Source organism: Oenanthe melanoleuca, chromosome 4 (assembly GCF_029582105.1).
Source record: "Oenanthe melanoleuca isolate GR-GAL-2019-014 chromosome 4, OMel1.0, whole genome shotgun sequence".
Classification (NCBI taxonomy): Eukaryota; Metazoa; Chordata; class Aves; order Passeriformes; family Muscicapidae; genus Oenanthe; species Oenanthe melanoleuca.
The window spans coordinates 968,551-994,149 of record NC_079337.1 but is presented as its reverse complement, the minus strand read 5'-3'; the positions used below and the strand labels follow the sequence as shown (position 1 = coordinate 994,149).

General features: G+C 48.0%; 1 protein-coding gene across 8 annotated transcripts in view; it reads left to right on the top strand.

The window, feature by feature from the left end:
• SLC4A4 (solute carrier family 4 member 4) overlaps positions 1–25,599 on the top strand; it is a 143,732-nt gene that overhangs the window by 106,956 nt on the left and 11,177 nt on the right. For all 8 annotated transcript variants that reach the window (XM_056490478.1, XM_056490475.1, XM_056490476.1 and 5 more), the window contains 13 exons: positions 1,697–1,773; positions 7,098–7,255; positions 11,304–11,391; positions 12,599–12,753; positions 13,031–13,144; positions 14,539–14,713; positions 16,216–16,349; positions 18,466–18,737; positions 20,818–20,888; positions 21,192–21,380; positions 22,399–22,512; positions 22,868–23,029; positions 24,787–24,965. In XM_056490478.1, the coding sequence (XP_056346453.1) occupies positions 1,697–1,773; positions 7,098–7,255; positions 11,304–11,391; positions 12,599–12,753; positions 13,031–13,144; positions 14,539–14,713; positions 16,216–16,349; positions 18,466–18,737; positions 20,818–20,888; positions 21,192–21,380; positions 22,399–22,512; positions 22,868–23,029; positions 24,787–24,965 (1,888 nt within the window). The remainder of the gene's footprint in view (positions 1–1,696; positions 1,774–7,097; positions 7,256–11,303; positions 11,392–12,598; positions 12,754–13,030; positions 13,145–14,538; positions 14,714–16,215; positions 16,350–18,465; positions 18,738–20,817; positions 20,889–21,191; positions 21,381–22,398; positions 22,513–22,867; positions 23,030–24,786; positions 24,966–25,599) is intronic.

Below are 25,599 nucleotides of genomic sequence, written 5' to 3'. Positions count from 1 at the left end.
CAGAGGGTGTGAATTCCAGGGTATTCCCCTTGACAGATTACTGTGGAGCTGATTCCTAGGACGAGATAATAGCATGGAGGGGTTTGGACTGCCTGCCATACTTCCTTCATGAGTCCTTGGCTGAGCACAGCCATGGACAGGCTCATGTCACCTTTGCCAGAGAGACAGGAATGGGAAATGGCCTGGATCAGGAAATTATCCTTCGTTAGCAAACACCCTCAGGGTGAGTGTCGTGTGCCTGAACTCCTCCACAGGGGTCTCAGCAGCCAAAGCTTTGTACTCCACACGGTTTTGTGGAACTGTGGTGAGTTCTGTGGCTCTGGGCTCGTGTGGCTATGTGGAGCCCATTAGGAGAAGGAGGCTGGTAGCAAGGGGAGAGAAAGGCACAAGCCACCTCCTCTTGGGAAAAGGGTCATTATATCCCAGGGAACAGTCAGCTTGGAATCTAATAAACAAAGCAAGCAAATGATGTAATCTGGAAAAACAGCAGCTAAATGGGGTCTTAAATAACAGCAGGAAGAGTTGAAGCTGGGGATCCCCATTTGTAATACATGATTTGTCTAATTGGCTTGGCTTTGGCTGTGCTGATGTTGCTGGACATGGCAGTAACACACAGCAGGTACAGCTGCTTTGAATCTATCCCCACATATGTTGAAAAGAAAACCCAGGACTCTGGGAAGTCCAGAGTTTTTTATTCCCACTTATTTGCTCCTAAGGCTGATTTATTATTGAGTTTGTTTGTGTTGGGAGTTGATGAACACTGAGAACTTGGCCATTGCTTTTAATAATATCGAATAAATACTGTCTCAAAACAAAGCCTCAGCTGGGAGATGCTTCCTTACCATTTTTTTCTTTAAATGTTTCCTCTCTTTCCAATGAAGTTCATGGTCAGAAACTCTGGGAAAAAAGCTTCTGGTGCTCTTTCAGGTTCCTGCAAACGTGATGAGAAGGGATTTTAGGATTATTTCAACAATTCATACTGACCACTGTGATTTCTGATCCCATATCCATCCCAGAAGTCTTTGTTTACTACTGGTTTGTTTTTGCGTTTTGGGTTGTTCTAGGTTTAATTATTCTGCTGTGTCTCTGGAGAGTTTCTTCACCTCTCTGGAGTGACAGGAGTTGGTGACTCTTGGCCCATCAGTGTGGCAGATACATTGTTTTGGTCAGCGAGATGCTTTACGTTCATGAGCTTAGTTCATGAGTGTACCTGGAGCAAGGAAGGCATTTACTGGGGCTGTCTCAAAGGAGCAGGAGCTGCCACCCTCCCTCTCTGCCTGCACTGTGTGCAGTGTCAGGGATGCTAAGGAGGGCAGGTGCCAGCCACGTGGGAGAGCTGAGGCCAGGCTTTGCACCCTGGAAGGTCCCAGCCCGTGAAGGCATGGGTTTGTGGCGGCTCCTGGGTGATGTGGCCAGTAGTGGGGTGCTGCTTTGCTTTTCTCCCACAGGCAGGAATTCTGGAAAGTCCTTTGACATTTTTGCTGTCCTGGGAGTCACTGGACTGCTGTGGGTCAGAGGTGATGAGGTGTTAGCATCTTAAATCCCCCTGTGCCACATAAGTGACAGAAAGCAGCTTGTCAGGGTCAAGAATTCCCCCCATCAGCCTCCCAAGGACAGGTGTTGCTGTAGCCTGAGCCTCTGTGTTCTGACTGGATCCAAGCAGGTGCTGTAACTGGTGTGGATGTTGTTCTTGCAGGCAGCCCAGCCATGGCTCACCGCAACCTGACTTCCACCAGCCTCAACGACATCTCGGACAAGCCTGAGAAGGACCAGGTAAGCTCCAGCTCCAGGTTCTCTCAGGGATGTGTTTGGAGAGGAGCTGGCTGTTGGGCAAAGGGCTTAGCCCTGAAAAAGGAGTGAGTATTTTTGAGTCCTGTGGCTGGTTCCTCCACTCTTTAATCACCAACCCTAGGAAACAGCAGGTGAAACTCTTACAAGGTCTGAAGCAAGTGACACCACATAGATGGCATCTTGCTGATCCCCATGAGAAAGCAGGGGAAATACCCAGGGAGTGATGTATTTTGGATCCTCTTCCTGCTGAGGGGTTACCAGGGTCTGCAGAGGAACACCCTGGGCTGAGTGTTCACAGGAACCACAGGGTAGAACAGGAGCACACAGGGGAACGTGTCCCTGCTGCAGCAGCTGCTGGAACAAAGGTGCCACCTCCGCCTGCACGTCCCAGCAGGAAGGAGGCTGTGCTGACAGGTCATGTGGGAGAGCAGCCCCAAAATGCAGTCAGTAATCGAGTTCAACTTGGCCTCTAGTGACAAATCTCTAGGGATTTGACCTCTTTCTTAGACTAGGGTAATGTTTGTGCTATGGCGTACGGGCTCTCTTTGTGTGTGTTTCCGTCCTTCCCCAAGGCTGCCGCTTCTGAGGGGTGACAGTAAGTTTATTCCAGCTCTTAGAAAACTGCTGGCTGAATGACGTCTCTGTGCAAGTTTCAAAAAAGCTTTGTCTGGGTTCAAAAAGTGGGCTATTCTCAAAGCCTGGCTGTTTCTTTCGGAGAATCTCTTTTTTTGTCTGCATCTTTCAGCGTTCCCTAGTCCCATGGTCATCCTGAATGCAAATGAGAGTCACTTTGGAAAATTATTTGGGTAGCACAGCATTGCTGGCCAGTTGGAGATGACTCCTGTCCCTCAATGGCTGGTCACAGTCTTCTGTAAGTGCATCCTGAAAGGGACACAGCATCATAATTGGGGTAGAAAAGTGAGTTCAGGCTAATGAAATATTTTAAAAGAAATAGATATTTGCCTAAAGAAGTGCACTTCCATGGAAAGAGAAGGGGAACAGTGTGTTCTGCACTGACCTGCAGTGTTGTAGTATGTAATAGTATCATCTGTATTGGCTGTGTTTCCAAAATACCTATTTCCTTTAATACACACAGCCACACCTGGGGAAGGAGGAGGATTGTTCAATAGCTTCTTGTCATTGCACAAACTGCTGTGCTATATTTAATCCCACTGTAACTGGGGTTTTAATGCTAGACCCAGCCCATAGCTGGAGCTGAGTGTTGCAGCAGCTCTCGGTGGTGTAGACAGTCCCCACTGCCCCTCCTGTGTCTCTGGAAATTCAGATAATGGACTTTGGTGGAGAATTGGATATAAAAATAGATGTTTTGGTAGCACTAATAGGGAAATCTGTTAATAGAAGCAGCTGGGAGCGTGCTCCAAAGTTCTTAACTTGCAGTGTACATAATGCCTGGCTCTTGGTAGTGAGAACTGTTTCTTGCTAAGTGTAGAGTTCCAAAAATCCTCTCAGTTAATTAGCCTGTGTCCTGCTGATGAACTTTGCACAAGTGGGAGCCTTGTCCTCAGCGCCTTGAGACCTCACCTTAGAGCTCAGTTTTCATGGCTGATGGACTCAAAGTCCTGCCTTGATTGAGTTTGTGGCATTGTGGTGGTGCCTGGCAACTTCCTGGAGCAGGACTCAGTGTGCCATACAGGAGGCACAGCAACAATCCATCATGTTCCCACAACATGAGCTGCAAAGGGAACAGGTTCCCCTGCCTTGGCAGCAGGGAGACTGGCTGTTGTTATCTGGGCATCCCATCTGGAAGCTGGACAGTTAGTGAGGCCATACAGGCAGGGGGGAGTCTGCTGGAGACACAGAATGTGCCAATTTTTATTTATTTCTGTGCCTGTGAGAACTGCAATGGGTGAGGTCAGTTTGTAGCAGTTGCATGGATCAGGATTGCCCTCCTGCATCCTTAATCAGTCTATGGTTTTACACAGATTGAGGCTTGTGTGCCTGTGTTTTAGAGGAAAAAAGGCTTTGGCCAAACTTCTTTGTGCCTTCAGTCATTTTCCTGTCTTCCTGCATCCGTAAGAGTCAGTTCTGAAGCCTTTAATGCTATTTGGAATGGTGCAACTAATACTCTAGGGAATTTATAGCCAGCATACTCTTTTGATCTGTAGTGTTCCTGCTCCTTTTCTCTGGATGTTGTAAGGTTCAGGTTTCACATGCATGTCAGAGGGTGTTTGATGTGTCAGAGAATCCCGGATTCATCCCTACTGCCAGGGACCCGGACAGCTCTGGCTGGCTCAGGGGTGTTCCTTGTGACTCCTGAAGCAGGCAGTTTGCATCAGTGGCTCTGTCTGCTGTGGGAATGGTGCCTGGATGCACTGGCATTGCAGAGAGGCTGGCTCAGTATCCTGCAGAAGCCACCAGGCCCCGACTCAAACCACTCTGCTGAGAAACAACTTCAGCAAGGGCCACAGATTTGGGGTCTCCTCTTTTGTCATGATTTTTGTTTTGGGCTTGTTTGCCATTTTATAAAGATAATTAGGGAAGAGGGAGGTGTTTTCCCTTTCATTGTGCTTGTTTTTGCAGAGCACTGCTCCTGAGGTAGCAGTGCAGAGAAGGGATTTGCCTCCATTTGTTGTATTTTAGGAGGTGTTGGCTGCAGTTAATGCCCTGGGCGTTTTCACCTGGAGAGACAAGCAATGCCATTTTGGGACAATTTATTCTTCTTTTCTGTCTACCAATTAATAAGTGAGCATCTAGACTTCCTGTCCTCTCCTGGGCTCCCAGCTCTCTGTTGCCGGATACACCAGTGGTGCTGGAGCTATGTCCATAAAACCAGGATCTCTCAATGGCTGGAGAATTCCTCCAGCTCCTGAACATCAAGTTGTTGGATCAAGTTTTTCCCTAGCACCATATTCATAGAATCTCAGAATAGATTGGGATCTTAAATATCATCCTATTCCACCCCCTGCCATGTGCAGGGCCACCTTCCAACCAAGCTCTGTCCAACCTGGCCTTGGACACTTCCAGGGATGGGGCAGCCACATCTTAATATTTTAAAAACATTTAAAGCTCTGACTGAAAAGAGTCAGGTAGATGCTTTATCAGCCCCTCTGGTGCCATGTGCCAGCAGACCATAGGAAGTGGGGAAGTTCCTGCTGCTGGTCCCATTCCAGTCCCTCCTCCTGCAGAAATCCTTTGGCTGTGCTCTATTAGAATGTCCTTGGCAGCTCTGAGTGTCTGAACCACCAGGCTCCTTCAGTGCTAACATGTAAAATAAAGGGGACATGAAAGGAAATCTGTTTTCCCAGGGACCTGCTATTCCTGAGCTGATGCAACAGCATATAGAAGGGGAATGTATGTTGATATAAAGGGAGGTTCCTGACCTGGTGTTATCTCTGCTTCCAGAGGGCTTGGATGTGGGATGAGCCTGGCTCTGAATGAATACAGTCAGTCAGAGGGAGGCACAAAACCCTTCTTATTTGTTGTGGTGTAGACACTGTGTATTCAACCCAGTGTTTCCATGTCAACAGGGGATCTGTGCCAAAGCCAGCACTGAGGTTAAAAAAGAAATTGGCCTTGTTTAGAGAAACCCTCCTGCCTTTCCTGGGGACCCATGGACAGGGAGGCGCTGGCTAGATCTCATTCTTGGGAATGCAGCCCTGTGATTGATTGTGGGAGTGATTGCCTGCTTTTCCCATTGGAACATCTTCTCATCTTCACAGCTGCAAGCAGACATTCCCAATTTTGAGGTCTTTCAGCCTGGGTGATGTACTTTCCCTCCATGGAGCTCCAGGGAAAATGTCTGTCTTCCAGTACAATCAATGCCACTCTTTTGGAGGAAAGGAAAAGTTTGTAGAAAGTTTAGTTAACCAGAATTGCCTTCACTTTTGCTGTTTTTCTTGATGCAGAGAGCAGTTTTGCCTACCTGGTTTCTCCCCATATCCACAGTGGCCCTCTAAAGCATCCTTGGGTGATGGAGCAGCCTGGATCCTGGAAAGTACCCCTGGAGGCAGGTGTTCATGGGAGTCGTGGGAAGTTGATCTTAAACCTACGTGTGAGAAGATACAGAAAAACAGAAAGACAGGTTCAAGTTCCAGGGGGAATTAACCTTCCTTAAGTGCTACTTAGGAGCTGCTTTCATTTCCAATCGATTTGGAGTGGTATTGATGATCCAAGTGCTACAGTACATTTCAGGAAATTGGGATTTTGAGGTTGTTGTGTGCCTTTTTGCAAATACAGTGCTGGAGACCTTTGGCTTTTAACATAACATTAGTGGTTGGGTTGGAATAATGTTCAACTTGGCAGGGGAAAGAGAAGCTCCCGTCCCTCCCTTGTTCCTGGATGCTGCTGAGGAGTCAGATCTTTCCAAAGCTTCTTTGGGGAATGGTTCAGAATGGATTTTAAGTGCTGAATGTACTCATTACCTGCCTGATAAATCATTTAGGAAAGTGGCAAGTGGTGCTGCAAAACTCATTTGGAGATTAAAAAAAGCCACTATAATGGCAACTCTTCAAAATTAGTGACAGTGGGTTGCTGTGCTGGGCAGGGGGAAGGGGCTGGAGCCTTTGGCCTCAGGAGCTGGGTGGCCACAGGAAACCCTGCAGGTCATTTCTGGCTCAGAGAATCACCTGAGCCAGGTGTCCAAACCCTGGTGTTGAATGATCCTTGTTCAGCAACACCACCAACCTGGTGAGAATGTTTGCTGTGGGTTTGCCATCTTCCCATTATTTTTTTACCACCACCCTGCTCCCAAACACTGTGTGTGGAAGAACTGGTAGCACTTTTCCAGGCTTCCTCCACAGTGCTCCTGGATGTTTATTTACTGTTTCTTCTGGTGGTAATCCTGATTGAGGCATGCAGGGGTAGGGTAGTTCCAGCAGTTTTCTTCCTGTTTAATCAATTAATGTATTTTCCTGAGACTTTTTCCATTTTTCTCCTTCCCCGAGTCACCACATGCAGCTCATCAGGGATTCATAGCCCAGTTCAGTGCCCCCCTGGCTGGTGCTGCTGGCAGTACATCCTCCCTCTCCATTCACCCTTGGCCAGGCACACACAGAGCATCTCCAGAGATCACCCAGGGAGAGGGGCAGATTGGGAACCAGCGGAGGGCAGGCTTTTCAAAAGCCTTCCATTCAAATGAATTCTGCCACTGCTGAAGTTCAAACAAAGGCGTCTGGCAGAGGCTGAGCTTTAGAACCCAGTGGCTGCTGCTGTGAGTTTCCCTTCCCTGCTGATGGCATTTCTCCATGGCTGGATCCACACCGAGGGTGCACCGCTGCGGCACAGAGATGAGAAGAGCCTGCCCACCGCAACTCAATTTTCTTTTCCTTCCTCTTTCCCTGCTGCAGCTGAAGAACAAGTTCATGAAGAAGCTGCCCCGTGATGCGGAGGCCTCCAACGTGCTGGTCGGGGAGGTGGATTTCCTGGAGAGCCCCTTCATTGCCTTTGTGCGGTTGCAGCAGGCGGTCATGCTGGGAGCTCTCACCGAGGTCCCTGTCCCCACACGGTAAGGAAAGCCAGGCAGGGAGCCTCACTTCACCTGGTGAAGTGAAAACACCTGGCCAGAAGATGTTCTCCAGTGCTTCCCATCCCAGGACACACAGAACCGTCAGCACTGGTGGTGTAAAGTAACACAGCTCGCTGAAGCTGCTGCATCGTTTTCAGGTCCTGAGTTTGGTTATAGGTAAACCATTGCACACACTGACTTAACAGCTCAGCAGTAAAGGACACTGTCAGTTGAATTTAAGTCCTGGGGCTTTTGTCCTGCCCCTTCTGTACAGATCTCAGATTCCCTCTGCACATTTTTGCTGTATGTATTATTCCTCTTTAGCTCAGATCAAATGGAAGATTCAATTCTGGCCCTCCTGGGGCAAAAATAAAAAGTCAGGTGAATTGGGACATACAATTCTGCTGGGGCTTGTTGCTTTGTAATGCATAATGGCTCAAGGAAAAATGTCAGAGAAATATTTTATTCATTGTGACTCATGTTGCAAATTAATCTCAGTCTCATAAACAGCAATATATCTTGTGTTCTTAAATATTTGAAGTCACTGCTTGAATATGCCTGCCTGTCTAAGCTGCCCAATGTGAATTCATAGCAGTATCACAGTCCTTGTATGGAGTGGAAGTGAGGTGGCTGTTGGAATCCTTGCCTCTTACTATGTACCAAAGAAAGGGAAAAGAGGATCTAGCTTTGCTCCTTAGTGGCAGTAGCAGTGTTTGTATTTCTTGGAGTTTCATTAAATGGTTTCTTACAGCCACATTCACAGCTGTCTGTTCATGCTGGGTATTCAGGTAGGAGTGTAGGGACCCAGATGTGGCTTCATTTTGTAGCAGGTTATTTATTCCTCAACATCTCTGTGTGCTTCAGTGTTTCAGCTTCCAACTCTTATGCCACTGACTATTTTTTAAAGGTATCTCCAAGTTCTTTCCAGCAGTTGTAAGGTGAGGTGTTGCTTGCTGTGGTGGTGGGAGCCAGGAAGTTAGCTGCAGGAGTGAGTGCTGGACAGCCTCATTACTCAGTAGCAGTAATCAAGGCAGCGTGTCCTTCCATGCCAACACTTGTCCCAGGAAATAGTATTATCCATTTGCTGTTCTCCAAAGCAAATACTGGCCCTAATCACAGCAGGAAGGCTCATTAGGTGGCTTTCATGAGTGATGAAGAGCCATTTGCCATGGCTGCATCCTAGGAAATTCAATCAAGGAAATCCCCTCAGGGCCCCGAGGAGCTGTGATGGAACATCTCCGGTGCTGCCAGCATTCCTGCCCTGGGCCTGCATTAAAGCCCACAGACCCTGCAGCCTCTGGCACGCCCAGCCTCTGTGCTGTGGGCTTCTCCTTGTGTTGTGTTCAGCTGCTGATTGCTGGTAAAGCCGGGGTGCCACAGGGCCCCGGGCGGGCACTGTGCAGCTGCCAGGTTTGTAACGCCGTGGGAGCCCCGTTTGGGTGCTGGAGCTGCAGGGCTGCCCTGGGCCAGGTGTCCCAGGACTGGCACTGGCACCTGTGTCTGCCTCTCTCATGCTTTTATGTAGGGCACGAGGGGGTTAAACGTGCAGGTGTTGGCCCAGGCTAATCCAGGCCCTCTGTCTGGGGTGCCCTGTTAGGTGAACATTTCCTGCTCTTCAGCTACTGCAGATAGAGAAACAAGGAATGGTTTGGGTTGGAAGGGAAGGGAACTCAAAGCTCATCTTGTTCCAGTCCCCTGCCATCATCTTGTTCCATGCCCCTTCCACTAGCCCAGGTTGCTCCAAGCCCCATCCAACCTGGCCTTGGACAGTGCCAGGGATCCAGGGGCAGCCACAGCTTCTCTGGGCACCCTGCGCCAGGGCCTCACCACCCTCACAGGGAAGATTTCCTTCCCAATATCCAATGTAACCCTGCCCTCTGGCAGTGGGAAGCCAGTCCCCCTTGTCCTTGTCCCAAGTCCCTCTCCTGGCGCCCCTTCAGGCACTGGAAGGGGCTCTGAGGTCTCCCTGGAGCCTTCTCTTCTCCAGGGTGATCACCCCCAGCTCTCCCACCCTGGCTCCAGTGCACAGGGGTTGGAAATGGAAAAATCAGAGATATGCAGTTGGAATAGAGCCATCCCAGCCATTCCTGAGTTTTCTTTCTACTGGTCAGATGGAAAAAACCTTCAAGGCATTTGGTTTTCTTGTGTTGAATTGAATCCCACACTACTTGGGGCTCCTCATCTGGGGAAGCCCTAAGCTGGTAACATGGCTTGGGAATGGCTTTGTATTTTCATCAGAGCAATGCACAATCCTGTGTTCAAGGCTGCTGTTTGATGCAATGAAGATGGGGAGAAAGATGAGGCATGAGCCAGGAGAAGATGTTTCTGGAGATAAGCTGCACAGACTTGCACAGTCTGGTGTGCAGAGCTGGGAAAGGCTGGTGTCTGCAGGTCTCAGATGAAGTGAAGCAACTTGCCCAAAGGTCACTTGGGAAGCGAGGGGCAGATCCAGGAGTCTGGTCCTCCCTGGCCTCCTCACAGAGACTTTTCACTGCAGAGGCACTTTTCCTTCTGGACTTGGCTGAGATTCCTTTGTTCAGGTGCCTTTAACCCTTACAGAAATGCTGTTCTAGCAACGCATTGAGAGAAACATTGGACTTAGTTACTATTTCTGAGAGACTTTCAGCTTGATGGAGACTCATATTCCCTGCCTTGGAGCATTATTAACAATGTTAGGTACCAGAAATGGGATTGGATAACTCAGCATGTGTTGTGGGCAGCAGGGAGGAATTCTGTAGTGGCCTTCAGCAGAGGGAGAGGAGGAGTAAGGCACAGCTGAGAGTGAGGGCTTTTGTGGCTGGAAATGTTCATAACTAAAGGATAATAAATCTGTGCAGACATAATCTAGTTCAGGCCACCAAAATGCATTAATGTTTTTGTGTTTGTAATGTTCAGCCCATGAAAAGATCTTGTTCTACCCACTGAAGGCAGTGCTGAGCTGAATTAGGACAGAGAATTGGAAAATGCCACAGACTCCTTGTTTCCAAGAGTGTTTCAGTTGTGCAGGAGCAGTGAGTTGCTGCTGCTCTGTGCTGGAAAAGAGCCAGCTGGTTGGGGTTGTTGCAGAAGAAGGTTATGAAAGTGCCTGGTTCTCCTGGAAAACCAGGAGAAGGCCAAGCAGCAACTCCTGAAGTTATGAACCTCTTTTTTTATATATTAATATGTTTAGCTAATTTGCATCCTGGAGTCTGGAAGGAGTTGGCTGAGGAACAGTTTTTCTTGAATGCTGTTTTATAAGAACTGGTGAAGCAGGGAAAGTTCCAGGAGGTGGGAGGAGAGCATAGGACATGACCTGGGTGTGTGTGGCTTACTCACCTCCCTGTGAACCTCAAGTAAAACACTCCAACGCCTCGTGAAGAACTCGATTAAGAAGTGTTATGTAGTAATGCCAATCAGTTTGTATTTATGGATCCTGTCCTACTAACTTGCTGCCTTTTTTTCATTTAGGACTCTAGATTCTTTTGAACAGAAAGTAGTTGTTTGGATATAACACTCCTCACAAGCCATTTAACTTAGTACTTCATCATATTTGAGTTAGGGAGATAAAATAATATTTAATCCAAGGGGATAGGTGCCTCTGGTGAGGTTATGTCATCTGTATGTTTGCACTGACTAGGGTTTCATATCATGGTGTTTTTTAAACTCTTCACCAGTGACTTGGATGTAGTTGCTGCCCAAAGAGATCTTGAGAAAAATGAACTGTCCAAGGCCAGGATGGACAGGGCTTGGAGGAGCCTGGCTAGTAGGGGCTGTCCCTGCCCATGGCAGGGGACTGGAACTAGATGGCCTTTAGGATCCTTTCCAACACAAGCTATTCTGTGATTCCATGAAGCATATCACCATGGAGGTGGACAGGCTTTGGTGGTGCACAGGATGTGGTGGGCCTAGGGTGTAACCTCTGCTCTGAAGTTAGCTCGAGGCCACTGGCAGCCTCCAGATCTCTAACAAACACCACAATTCTTAAAGTCAGATTTCTGTCTGGTGTTGTATAAGTAATAAGCAGTTTGTTTTGCAACCCTAAATGGGAACTATCTCTTGTTTTTTTCAGATTTCTCTTCATTCTGCTGGGACCAAAGGGCAAAGCCAAGTCCTATCATGAGATCGGCCGAGCCATTGCCACGCTGATGTCAGATGAGGTAGGTGTCCTGGCATCTCCTGTGGGAAATGCCTTCTCCCAGGTAACCATGTTCTTCCCTCCAGCCTGCTCAGCAGGAAGGAGCATTCACGTAAAGCTGAAATATCCACATTACCTGCCACTTCCATCTCTTGACATAATTATTGACTCTGGCTTCATGTTTTTTAAAAGTGTGACTCTAAGAGGGGTTTGTACACTGTGTGTATTTTCCTGCTAGTGATCACTCTTTGATATTAGCTGTGCATTAACTGTTGAATTTATTGTGTCAGGGTGTGCACCTTGTGTCCCATTCTGCCATGCCAGTGTCCCGCAGGCAGGGATATCCAGGTAATGCCCAGGGGACTGTTTCCCCCAGGCTGTGGTGCCGTGTGTGGCACTGTGTCCCCAGAACAGCAGGGTTGCTGTGGTAGCCAGGAGCAGCTGGCCACTCCTCCCTGCCATGGCTGGGCTTGCAGGATTCACTTACAGCCCCTTCCTCCGGCGTCCCTGGGGCTCTGTGTGCCGGGGCTCGTTCACATGAGCTTTGTTTCTTGGCGTTGCTTCACTCTCCTACAGCTCCTCAATTACAGCTCTCCTGCTTTCTGTCACTCAAGGCTCTGCTTTCCATAGCCCCAAAGCCTCTTCCTGCCGCCACTGAGCCACCTCCTCTCCACACAGTCCAGAAGATTCCTGCAGAAAATTCAGCATTCATGCTTCCCCCACTCCTCATTTGTTCTTGTTCTTCCTCCTCTCATGTTCTTCATGATTAATACCAAACATTTCACTAAAATTAGTTTATAATGTTGTTTTTGAGTAAATATTGTCATCAGTCCTGTGTCACAGGGTAGAAAATGTATCTGGATTTGATAGACTGAAGTAGGTGCCTTTGTCAAATTGTCTTCTCCGAGTGTGATTGAAAGTCCTTATGCAGAGGAAAACTCTTTTGCACTAAAGAAATAGATAATTGCTTTACTAACATTTTTAAAGGTTAGAAATAGATGTTTTGCTTGAAATTAGATATATGCCTGCAAGGAAAGGATCTCTGTTTTTATCCAGCCAAAGGAAGGGGCTTTCTGAGGGTCACACCTCCTTGTGATACATGTCCTGATACTTCTTCAGAGGTTTCTGAGAAAGAATTAAATTGATTTTGTAGAGCTCAGTAGCTGCTTCTGGAGTCAGGGCCACAGAAAATGCAAACCTTTTCCACAAGGAGTCTCTTTTCTTTGCAGGTGTTCCATGACATTGCCTATAAAGCCAAGGACCGTCAGGACCTGATTGCAGGCATTGATGAATTTCTGGATGAAGTCATTGTGCTCCCCCCTGGGGAATGGGATCCAGCCATTAGGATAGAGCCCCCCAAGTCTCTCCCTTCTTCAGATAAGAGGTAATAGCAGCAGAGGGGCTCTGTGGCAAAAGACAGTGGGCATGATGTGTGGGAAGGGATGGGAAGAACCAGTGATTTGGTTGTGCCAGGTGTCTGGGGTGACCTGCACCTGTCTGTCACTGTTTAGAAAGCCCTTCCTTAGTAGCTGGAGGGAGGATGTTCCTGAAAGCCTGTCTCTTTTGGGGTGATGTTGTAGGCACACAATAACATAGGTGGTAGCTAGCCAGGCTCTTGAGGGCTCTCCTTGGTGCTGGTGACATGCTGTGTCCTTGCCCAGGAAGAACATGTACTCGGGCGGGGAGAACGTGCAGATGAACGGAGACACGCCCCACGACGGCGGGCACGGCGGCGGCGGCCACGGCGACTGCGAGGAGCTGCAGCGCACGGGCAGGTGGGTGACACCCTGCAGTGCCTCCCTTGCATGACTGCCACCCCCAGAGACTGGCTTACAGCCTGAGGGGGCACTCCACAGTGTCCTGGGGGCTGCTCGTGCCCAGAGTGAGGCTGCTGGAAGGGTTCCGAACATCCCGCTTCAGCAAACGCAGAATGTCGTGACTCAGGTGCTCATGGAATGATAAAGAACCGTTAAATAGGACAGAAGGCCCTGGTGGGTGTTCCCTGTTGGGAGCCTGTGAGGTCAGATGAGCCTTGAGGGACATAAACATGGCAGGTACAAGTCTCAGTCAATCCATTTGGATTGCTGAAGGGCTGCCTTAGCCAAAAGCAGAGATGTTCCCTTTTCCAGACATTAGTGTTGCAGTTGAATTGCACAGCTGAAGGCTTTTATAGATACAGATAGAAATAGAATAGGCATAGATAGGGATAGAAACAGAGAAGGTCATAGCTCCCCAGGCCCTGCTCTCTGCTTTATTGCTCTGCTTTGTGCCATGTGAAAGTCCACTGGAGTGGGAATACTGCTCAGGTGGCCATGAAACAGCAAACTCAGCGTTTCAAGATCCGTGCACAGGGATTCTTGGTGGCTTTGTGCCCTCCCTCACATGCTGTGTCTTCTTTTTCAGTTCTAGTTCTAGTCTAAATTCTAGGAGAAAAGTCTTCACACTGCATTGGTGTGTACGAGGCAGTGGAGCATCCTGATTTGGGGTCAGAAGGTGGCATGTGCCTGTCTGCCACAGTGTCTGTGCAGTCCTGGCATAGGTGGGGAGCTGTGAGCAGGGGAACAAGAGGCTAAACAAACCTTTCTTGTGCTGGCAGTGTCAGTGCCAGGTGGAGTTTGTAAGAGTTAAATACTCTTATGTTCTTGTCTATGATCATACAAAAGGGGATGTTTGTGAGTAAGTTCTTTCGTTGTCCAAGAGTATTTCTCTTGTGTTTTTACTTCTAGTTCTTTTCCTAGTTATTAATTTGAAGCATTTTTCCATGCTGCAGATTGTTTGGCTTGCCCAGCCATGGTGTCTGGAGAAATTCAGGCAGGGATTTAGACCATAGTTAATCTATTTTATTACATCAACTAGTATATTTAGGGGGAAAAAAACAACAGATGAGCTTCCTGAAATACGAACTGTAGTGATCTGTTTCAGCAGAAACGTGGCTTGTAGTCCTGAAATTTGTGTTTTCAGCTGCATCACATGTTTGAGATACTATCTCTCCTTACAACATTCTCTCTGAGATCCCTGGACTGCCACAGCTGTGGTAAGACTGTTTGTAATGTGGTGATCTCACTCCTTTGAGGTAATCCTTCATTGCTGGCAGTGTCTGTGATGACTTAGCAGGGTGACTTCCACTGTGAAACATCTTGCACGAGTCTCCTCTCGTTCGTCCTTGCAGGTTCTGTGGGGGCTTGATCAAAGACATCAAGAGGAAAGCGCCGTTCTTCGCCAGCGACTTCTACGACGCTTTAAACATCCAGGCCCTCTCAGCCATCCTCTTCATCTACCTGGCCACTGTCACCAATGCCATCACTTTTGGGGGATTGCTTGGGGATGCTACGGAGAACATGCAGGTGAGCAAGAGCAAGAGAACCAGCAAACACAGCGTTTGCCTTTTGCTGTCCAGTCAGAGCAGTGTTTGGGCACTGGCAAAGCTGGAATTCTTGGCACAGTAATGGAGGTGTTCTGTGTTTTCACTGCTTTCTCTGCTGCTGTGGCTGTCCTTTGACAAATTGTACAGAGGTTTCTTAAATGGTGAATCAAAGCAGGCCCAAGAGACAAGGTCTTTGCTCCTTCCGTAGAGAAAAGTTCCTCTGATCTGCTCTCATGTGTGCCATTTTAGTCCAATTAAGTTTGCTAAGTCTGAATCCTCTGTCTGATTCCTGAAATACCTGGGCTTTGGCCTCTCTGGTGAAAAGAAAATCCCAAAATAATTAGGAAAATGAGTGACACAGGAGAGAAATGTCAGGTCTTTAGAAAGATGAATTTTGTAGTGGTGGGAGGTCACATGCTGAGAACCAGCCACATATCCATGGACAGGCTGGATCAGAGGCTTAGCTCAGCCTAAAGAGAAGGGATTCTCTGTTAACTGTGCTGTTGGTGCTTTGGGTTGGTGGAATAATGGGAAAAGTAGGAGGTTGTATTTAGATAGATTCAGTTCAGCCAGTCCAGTTCAGTCAAATCTCCTAGTGATAATTAAGCTCAAAATGACAATGACTGAATTATTAATTTATGCAGCTTTAATTAAGTCAAACATAGGAAATGAGGGCACATATCTGGAACCCTGCACTCCCCTGTGATGCATTACAGGCTAGAGTAAGATCCAGCAGCTTTTGCAGTGCCCAGCCCCCTTCTCTCCGGTACAGTTTGCCTTTTCTGAGACCCATGGAAGTCAGGAATGGAGATGCCTCCAGGACCCACCAGTGAGCAGCACTGGATTGTCAGGGGGTAGCAGAGCAAATCCTGTCTGCTCTGCACAGGGTGCAGTCTTTAAATTAGAGGAAGAAGGGGAAATGTTACCTGATTCCAAATCTAGTTCAAGTTAAGAATCACTTAATTATGGCCAAAAGTCTCAAGAGTACTTACTATTAAGTAGCAAAACCCCCCCAAACTGCAGTATTTTTGGGGCTACTACATCACAGTTCATGTGTCTTGTTTGTTGTAAACAGTGATGTGGCTGCTGCTGGGGCAGGCACTGAGCAGGGCCCTCTCTACGAGTAATGCAAGAGGAGTGGAGGGGATCAGCTCTTTACTGGGCTCATCCTTACAAGTCCCCAAAGACAGCCAGCCTATTGCTTTCCTCAGTGGAAACACTAACTCGTGTCTTCTCCAGGAAGAGAGACACAAACCTGGAGTTCAGTTCTTGCAGTACCCCTGCTAAGTCAGGAAAGCTGCAGCACGGTGGAAGGGAGGATCAGCACATGCTGTTAATTGCTGGCTGTTCAGCATGTGTGGTGATCCTGAGTAACTCTGGATTGTGTGGGACTGAGCTCTGCCCTTGGTCACAGGGTCACAACAGGAGGGTGGTTTAGGGAGGGCTGTCCTGCAGGAGTGATCCTCCCCTGTGTCTCCCCAGGGCGTGTTGGAGAGCTTCCTGGGCACGGCTGTCACCGGTGCCATATTCTGCCTTCTGGCTGGCCAGCCCCTCACCATCCTGAGCAGCACAGGGCCCGTCCTGGTCTTCGAGCGGCTCCTCTTCAACTTCAGCAAGTGAGTATGTGGGGGAGAGGCGGGGCAGCCATGCCCACACGGAGCAGAGCCCAGCCAGGGAGCCAGCACTGAGCTGCTGGCCCTGGGGAAACAGGGGATTTAGTGCACAAAATGAAACACCTCCTTCCTCCCTGAGATCCAGTGCAATCACACCAGGGATTTTCCCGGCACGCATGTCCCAGGGCGCTGCCCAGTGTGTGGCTGCCTGTCTCTGTGGGGCCTCCTGAAAAAAAACTTTGGCCACTTGAGTCCTCTGTGAGGAATTTGCTCTAGTTACGGTGTGCTGCTGCTCTGACTCCCATAGGAGCAAAGAAATGAATCCTGCTCTTCACTAACAAAATCCCATGGGTCTTAAAGTCGCTGAAAATTTGTCCAGTAGTCCTTTGAAATAATCGGTATTATTTATGAAAGCAGAAGTGTCTGTGGTAGAAACAGCTCGCAGAATTCTGTGTTGGAGCTTTCCTGCATTGAAAGGCACTCGGGTTTTTTCCTTTTGACTGGTATGAAGAGGTTCTGCTCCCCCCATGTTGTTTACAGCTAACACCCAGAGCTAAAGGGAGGATGTTTTGTTAGATGTGCTCATTTACTATTCCCACATCTGCCCTACCAGCAGATACACTGGAATCCCCAAAGGAATCAGCAGAGTCATGGATGATTTCACCCACGGGGCTGGTGATCCTTTGGCTGGTGTTCTGCAAGCAGATCACTTTAGGTCACACAGAATACATCCCAAATCCCTTGTAGTCTGTGTTCTCAGCATGGCAGGTTGTGCAGGACTTGTGTTTCTGCGTGTAGGGAGGGATGGGGGCTAGAAAACATGGTTGGAAAATTAGATCATCCCAGAGAGGGAAATTGGAAGCTACCAAAGGGTGAGAGTTCCACAGTGGAGCAAGAGGGGGGCATTTTTCTTTCCTTCTTTCATCTGGAATAAATGAATAGAGGCAGGAATGGACACACTGCACCTGTTGGTGTCTGGCAGGCATGACAAAGCCCAGGTGCAGCACACAGCAGGAAGAAAGCAAGACAGAAAAGAACTTTTGTTTTGGGAGGGAGAAGGTGGTTATTTTTAACCTGAGGAGGAGGTGGTGTTTATAAAAGCCATTGTCCTAACAACCTGCCAGAGCAGAAATGTAGGATTTTTCAAAGGAAGGCTTTCTTACAAGGAAATTGGAACTAAGTACTTTGATGTTTCATAATGCATTTGTGGTGTTCATTTTCACAACACGCTGTTCTTTGCTAGGAGCAAAAATAGAAAAACTTCCCATCTCCTGACTCATTAGAAGTGTGACTCTATGTGTGTGTCTGCAAAGATCCCTAAAAACCCCTTGCAGACCCAGCTGTGTGTCTGGCCTGAGGAACCAATCCTACAGGACATGGTGCTTTTCCACATACTCTGTCAGCTTCAGAAGTGCTGCAGGAATTTGAGGAGTAAAAGCCAAAATATTATAGTTCAAAATTTTTGAAGTTCTTCAGTGGTGTGGAGTCAGTGTACCTGGGTTTCTGCCAGCTGCCTTCAGATGGATGTGACTTCCTGGCCCCTCAGGCACTGATTCCACATATTTCAGGGTTGTCACTCGGGTCTTGTGTTATTGTTTTTATTTTTTCCCTTCTCTTTTTCTAAATCACTTTGTTTCTTACTTGCTCCTTTCCCTCTTCCCTTTATGCACTTTTTCATTCCTAAAAGGCCACCCTGGGTCTCTGTGCCAGCACAGGAGCTCAGCCCCAAGCAGCAAACTAGGGGCCATGGTTCCCAGGAGGGAATGATGCAGTTGGGTGCATGCTTCTCTACATCTCCATTCCCAGCACCAGGGTTTGTCACAGAATCATAGAATATCCCAGGTTGGAAAGGACCCATAAGGATCAGCAGGCCAAATTCTCTTCTCCTGGCAAGGCTACCTAAAAACTAAACCATATGACTCAGAGCACTGTCCAGATGCCCTTGATCTCTGTCAGGTTAGGTGCTGTGACCGCTTCCCTGGGGAGGCTGTTCTGTGTCCAGCCACCCTCTGGGAGAAGATCTTGGCTTCATGTGCCATCTCAGCCTCATTCCATGTAACATCTGCTTTGCACTTCCTGATCTTAGCTAACCCTTTCTTGCCCCCGTGCCTTGTTGCAGGGACAATGACTTTGACTACCTGGAGTTCCGCCTGTGGATCGGCCTCTGGTCAGCCTTGCAGTGTCTCATCCTCGTGGCCACCGACGCCAGCTTCCTGGTCAAGTACTTCACCCGCTTCACCGAGGAGGGCTTCTCTTCCCTCATCAGCTTCATCTTCATTTATGATGCTTTCAAGAAGATGATCAAGCTGGCAGATCATTATCCCATCAACTCCCAGTTCAAGGTGGACTTCATCACACATTACTCTTGTGCCTGTAAACCACTAGATCCAGGTAAGGGAGTGCTCGTTACCTCTCTGGTTTGTAGGTAGGAGGTGGCCTTTGCTCCCCTTTTCCCTTGTGCTGCAGCCCAGATAATTGGTAGATTATTCCCTCTTTATCAGCTGCCTTGGGATATCCTATCTTAGTCTCAGGAAGCTGAGAGGTAGATTTCACCCTGAAAGCAGTATAGCTGACCTTCCTGGAGCTGCTCCAGAGAGCATCATGACCGGTGGAGAAGCTGTTCCTGCACCCACATCTCCTTACATCCCTGTGGCTGTAAGCTGCAAATGGCATTCCACAAAGGGTGGCCACTCTCGTGGAGCTCAGGTCACTCCCGTTTCAGGAGCTGGATTTGTTCAAGGTGTTACCCAAACATGGGTGGTTCCCACCTCCTGGTTGCATGGATGAGAGGCAAAGCACAAACAGTTCCTTCTTTCCAAGAAGGGAAGTGTATCCACAGGGCAGCCTATCTCTGGAGCGTGGGCTGCGTGGCAGGTAGGGCCAGTGTACCTCTGGCTCTGGGAACAAAGGGTTTATAACCCCAAATCCAAACTGAGGTGTTCCAGCAGACCTCTCATTAGGGGTAGAATGTGCTAAGACGCAGACTCTCAGTTAACAATGTGGAAAAGGTCCCAATTTATTCTTGTTTACAGCTTAGCCATCCTGACTCTGAGTAGAGCAAGCTCCTATTGTAGGGTCCAGCTGCAGGCTCTGACTGCTGGATACTTCCTGCTGGAATATGACTGCAAGTGTTGGTTTACAGACTCTGAACACAGCTTTCACCCAGCTCAGCTGTGACTGCAGGCTCCAACTCCATCAGACCCAGACTGACCTCACAGCACATCTTTTACTTGTTTTGTTCTTCTTTCTGGATTGTTCCTACTTCCCCAGACTTCTCTTCTTCCTCTGGGCTCCCTTCCTCCAGGTTTCCCCTGACCTGCCAACTCACCTCTTTTATCTCACACTTATCTTTTTTAGTCACAGCTATGACCCATTGAGGGCAAGGCTGTTCCTCTTCTTTGGTAATTAACAACTGTGGCTTTATCGGGGTGAGGTCACCTGTAATCTCTTTTTCTACACCTACACTGAGACACTGGCTGTACCTTAGGGAAGAGGGGACCACTCCTAGGATCCCAAAAACAATGGGGAGTGATTAAGGAACTTGATCTGTGCCTGAAGTAAACCACAGGTTATCTCAGCACACCTGTCCAACAGGAAGAGCTGCTGGCTGCTCCTTGCAGGTGTCAGGAGCCTGTTCCCTGGGGCTGGTTGCCTGCCTTCCCTGTTAAACACAGGATCTTGGTGTGCACAGGGATGCTGATCTGGTTCTGCCTCCCCTGGAACGGCAGAGTGGTTTCCTTCTTGAAACTAGGACGATGGGAATGGCCAGTGTCACTTCCCATTGAAACACTTGTGGCTCTCCAGACATCCAAGTGCAAAATGTTTATTTATGCAAAACCTCAGTAATCCATGAGGACAGGGGCCACGAGCCTATTTGCAGGAAGGATTGCATTTCTAAATGAAATTTCAAATTCATGATTCCTAATGCTGCAGAAGCCACGGGGAATGCTGCTCCTTCTTTCAAAGAAATTATCCCCATCCTGTTGATTTCAATTGCTTGCTCTCTTTTTTCTTTCTTTTAATTCAAAACTGTGTTTATGCTGGACACTGAAATACATTTTGATTTTCTGGATATCTTTGGCATTGTGCTTGCATTTGAAATTAATCATTAGCAGTGTTCTGTGGGTATTTAATTTAATCCAGAAATCATTAGAAAAATATTGGAAAGATATGAAATATTACATTGTCTGTCTGGTTTTTTGTGGGTTTTTTTTTACTGTGAACTCAAAATATAATCCCAGTTGGGTTTGGGTTATGTTTCGCTTAACCTTTTCTTTTTCTGTTTTGTGAGTGATTCATGATTGAGGCTTTTGAGTCTCTCTGAAGCACTTGTGACTCACTTTACTGGGGCAAAGAGGTGGCAAACAGCTTGACAGAGTCAAGAGATTATTTAATAATTGGAATTGGCTCTCCTTCCTAACTGTTTCCTGCATCCTGCTCACCATATTGCCTTTTTTCTTTTCTCTTGCAGTTAATAGCTCATTACTTAACAGGACAATGGTGCTGTCAGATGATGAGCTGGTCTCTCCCTCCTCTGAGCTGGTGAGTTCCTCTTGGGAAGGCAGGGATCACATGGACTGCAGAGTCTCATGGTGCCACTCTGCTGGCAAGCTCTGGATAATGAGGAGGAGGAAGTGGAGCTCGATGGATCACATCTGCATGTGGGGGGGAAAGGAGAGGCACAGAGTAACAACCCCTTGTAGTCAGACACCAGCAGGAACATGGTCTCCCCAAACCCTTCTCTGATTTTAGCTTCTGCATGATGCCTCCCTGCTCCTCTCAGACACCCTGTCACCATTCCTGTCCCAGCATGGGCAGAGGATACACAGCCCTTTTTTCCTGCAGGACAACACCACCATTGACTGGGCAGCTCTGACAGCCAAGGAGTGCTTGAAGTATGGGGGTCAGCTGGTGGGCAACAACTGTGACTATGTCCCTGACATCACCCTCATGTCTTTCATCCTCTTCTTTGGCACCTACACCTGCTCCATGGCCCTCAAGAAGTTCAAGACCAGTCGCTACTTTCCCACCACTGTAAGTATCTCCTGCCACCCCATCAGTTTTTCTGAGGGCACAGGTCAGCCTTCCTTTTGGAGCTGCTGTCCTGCACTCAGGGAGGGATGCTCTGCAGGGAAGCCAGGTTGCACTGGCTGGGATAGAAGTGCAGCTGGTTGTTGGGTCTGGTTATCAAAGGTATGCCTGGGATTGCTCCCAGTGGTTCTGGAGAGCGCAGGTAAGGCAGCAGAAGAGCTGAGAGGAGCTGGAACCTGTTTGGGTGATGTGGCAGGGATTTTAAAGGTGCTGAAGGCAGCCCTTCCAAGCTTACAGCATGTCTCAGGTGCATCTGCTTGTTTTGTCCCCTGGCTCCCAGGCCAGGCGTGCAGCCAGTGCCTGCTGTGTGTGCCAAAGCCATTTCTCTCTGAGACTGCCCTGTTTCTGGCATTCTGACACACAGGGATTTATCCTGCATGGATGTTTACTGTTCTACTGTGTTACAAGTGAACGTCTCTTATTTTTAATAAAAAGGAAACAAATTCCATCCAGGCTGGAATGCAGCTCAATTTGTCTGTAACCATGCAAACCCAGGAAACCTGGAAGGAACAACACTCTGGAAAGCTCACACAGTTCCAGGCTAGAGCAGTGGATGCTGTCTGGTTAAATTCTGGGCTCTGATCAGTGGCAGCTCTAAGTTGTTGTATTCCAATGGCTTCAGGAGAGCTGCAGTCTTAGGGATTTAGTTGAGAAGCCTGTTTTGTTTTCCTGTCTGCTTAGTTTGACTTATTACTTGAACAGCAAACAACGTAATCTCTGCCAGTCCTTCAGAGTGCCTCTTTTGTGGAAGTTTGTGCTGTTTTCGTGCTTCCATTTAGGCTTTCAGAGAACACAGTAAAGTACCAAGGCATGTGTGACACTGGACATGATGGTGGGCATATTTATGGGGGAAGAAATGATGAGCTTGTCTTGCCAGGTTTCTCATGCAGTCACTGAAGCATGGGTGAAATGGTTTTTGGTGCTGCTACCTCCTGTGGTTACGATACCGTCTCTCTTCCAGGCCCGGAAGCTCATCAGTGACTTTGCCATTATCCTGTCCATTTTGATTTTCTGTGGAATAGATGCCCTGGTTGGTGTGGACACACCAAAACTAATTGTGCCAAGTGAATTCAAGGTATGTTGTTGCCAGCTTGTTTGCTGGCTTTTGGAAGAGGTTCCTTTTCCCTCCCACCTGCCCTCTATGGAATGACTTGCCCTCAGAATGGGAATGTAGTCAATGATCTGGAAAGGGCTGGTTTACTCAGAGGGGTAGGATGCTTTTCATTAGCATCATTTTAAATGGCTGATTTACCTCCTAAATTCTGCCTCCATACTTGGAACCTTTGATAGGTGTTAGTGGGAAGGATGAAATTGCCACAAACCTGAAGTGTCTCCCTGGAGCTCCGTTTCTGGGAGCAAACCTGGCTTTGGGATGTCATCAGCCCTGTGTCACACTCTAACACAAGCTTTCTTTTCCTTGCCCTTCCAAGCCAACCAGTCCCGAGAGGGGCTGGTTCATCCCACCTTTTGGAGGGAACCCGTGGTGGGTGTACCTGGCAGCTGCCATCCCTGCCCTGCTGGTGACCATCCTCATCTTCATGGACCAGCAGATCACCGCCGTCATCGTCAACAGGAAGGAGCACAAGCTCAAGGTGGGTGTGCCTTGTGCCTGCAGCACGTGCAGGGGCTGCTTTTTGCTCCTGCCACCTTCCTCCCTCGTGGACACGAGCCAGTTCCTGTCACTGGCTGCTGTTTCTAAGCAGGAAAAGTGGCCTTGTGGCCAGAGCTGCACCGTGCTGTCAAATACGAGCAGTAAGCTGGAGAGATTTGTGGCATACCAAGGCATAGCCCCAGTTGGATGTTATTTAAATAAGAGCTGATATGTAACAGCCTGAGATGTAGTCATGTTTTTAAAACAAACTTTCCAGACCAGTGCTATGCAGTTTTTCATGCCTGTAGGGTTTTTTTTCTTTCCCTGCACGGTCAGTTCTATTGAAAAATATTAAATTCCTGTAAAAGAAGACTCTCCCTTCCTGCTAACAGGGCATGTTTCAAGTGGTCTGACCCATAAGAGTAATGGCTCCCTCAAAACTAGTGGGTCATTATTTAGATACCTGTTTCATCAGTTACTGGGAGAGCTGCTGGAAATGGGAAGGGAGCTTCTGCTTGGAAAAGTGGAGGTTTCAATTCATGTGGTCACTGTAAACATTAGACAAGTAAAGTGTAATTTAAGACCATCCTGAGCCCAACCTGGGGGAAAGAGTGAAAATACCAGGGAATGGGAAAGGTTTCCAGTGCACAGTGATGAGTGCTGGCTGAGGGTTAAAAAAAACCCAAACCCTTAGAACATCCTTGTTTGCCACCTGGATCTGAGCAGGTAAATGCAGTACAGGGCCCTCATGTTCCTCAGAGATGGCTAAAAGTTTTAGGTCTGTGTCCTGCACCTGACCAAGCAGACATAGCATTTTCTTAAACAGTGTAAGAAAATATTCCCTCTTCTTCCCTCATGAAGAAGAGGCCCCTCATCTCTGCAGTTTATGAAACAATGAATGTGGTTTTGCTGTCAGCACTGGCTGTACTTTTTTAGTAACAAAGTTATAAACAGTCCAGCAAAGTACTGTTTGATGTAAAAAATGTATTCCCTGCTTCCTGTGTTATGGTGTGAGTATGGTAGTTTGTGGAACTGAGGGTTCACAAGCCCCATCCTGTTGTTCCACACAAAAGCACACTTCTATACACAAGATCTGCTGTAGGAAAAAAGGTGTTTTCTTCTGCTCATTCCTGGCTTAAGTGTTGGCAGGGTGTTGCTGGGTGCCCATCCCGGTGCCACCAGCCAGCCAAGGTAAGCAGCACACGTGTGAGGAAAACACTGAGGGCTATTCAAGAGAAGCTGGATTGTTCTCCCTCCTGGGTCATCCTAGGCCTGGATCATTTGTTTTTTCCAATGAAATCAAATTGAATCGGATTTAATAAAGGTTAATCTGTTTTAAAATAGCAAACCTTAGAGGTTTGCCTGCTGTTTTTCTGAAGATCCCTTTTCTTGGTGGCTCTTTTGTTTCTTCACTTCTTCTCTTGGCACTTGTGACTGCTGGATTTCCTGTTTTCTTTCATTAAAGGATTTTAAAAATAGAGGATCAGAGGTGTTTGAAAAGGAGGCAAGAATGAGGGCAGCTTTCTCCTTTGGGTAGGGAATGAGGCTTCAGCTGTTCTTGTTGCAGTTCTGAAGGAGCCTGGGGTTGTGTCCTGAGGGAGATGCTTCCTTATGCTGTTCCCTAGATCCCACGTGTTTCTGGTGTTGGCTCTGTTGGCCGGGCTGTTGCAGAAGGAAATGCTGCTGTCCGGTGTGCCTCTGCCCTGCTCCGTAGGCATTTGGAATAATTAAGTGTAGGTTGTTTGTCTCCCTGCACAGAAAGGTGCTGGATATCATCTAGATTTGTTCTGGGTGGCCATCCTGATGATTGTCTGCTCCTTTATGGGGCTGCCCTGGTACGTGGCCGCTACCGTCATCTCCATCGCTCACATCGACAGCTTGAAGATGGAGACAGAGACTTCAGCCCCTGGAGAGCAGCCCAAGTTTTTGGGAGTGAGGTATGTCTGACACCTTGTCTGCCTGCAAAATCCTTTTATACAAAGAATTTGGTGCTCCTCTCTCCCTGTTTCCAGAGTCAATTCCTTGGGCAAGCTCCCATGTGACTCCTCCAAAGTTTATTTGGCCACATCAGACACAGTGTTCCTGTGGTAAAGGAAATAAATTTCCTGCATGTTTCTCTATCCAGGGAAATTAAGTAAATTCCTTAGCAAATGCAATGGTCAAACATACACACCTGTAATACCTAGTGCAACCAGCTCTACTTAATGAAGCATTTTTTCCTGTGTTTGGTTGCCTTGATGAAGTGGTTTGAAGTGCTTCCGATGGGATTACTCCTGGAAATCAGGCTGCTTGTTTAGGTAACTAAATGGAAATTTTATGGCCTGACTTGGAGTGTTCTGAAATATTACTGGCTGAGGCACTTCTGGGTGTGGGAAGCCATGTGGGTGCTGCTGAAGGCACATGCTCAGCACCCATGAAGGTCTGGATGATTTCTGTGGCTGTTGGAGGGCTGTGGGCAGGGCTCACAATGTGTGGCTGATGATTTATTGCCTCTGTGCACACTGAGTAGGGATGTGCAGGGAGCTGGGAGTGCTGCTGCACAGTCTGTAGTGCTTAACCTGTAAACACACT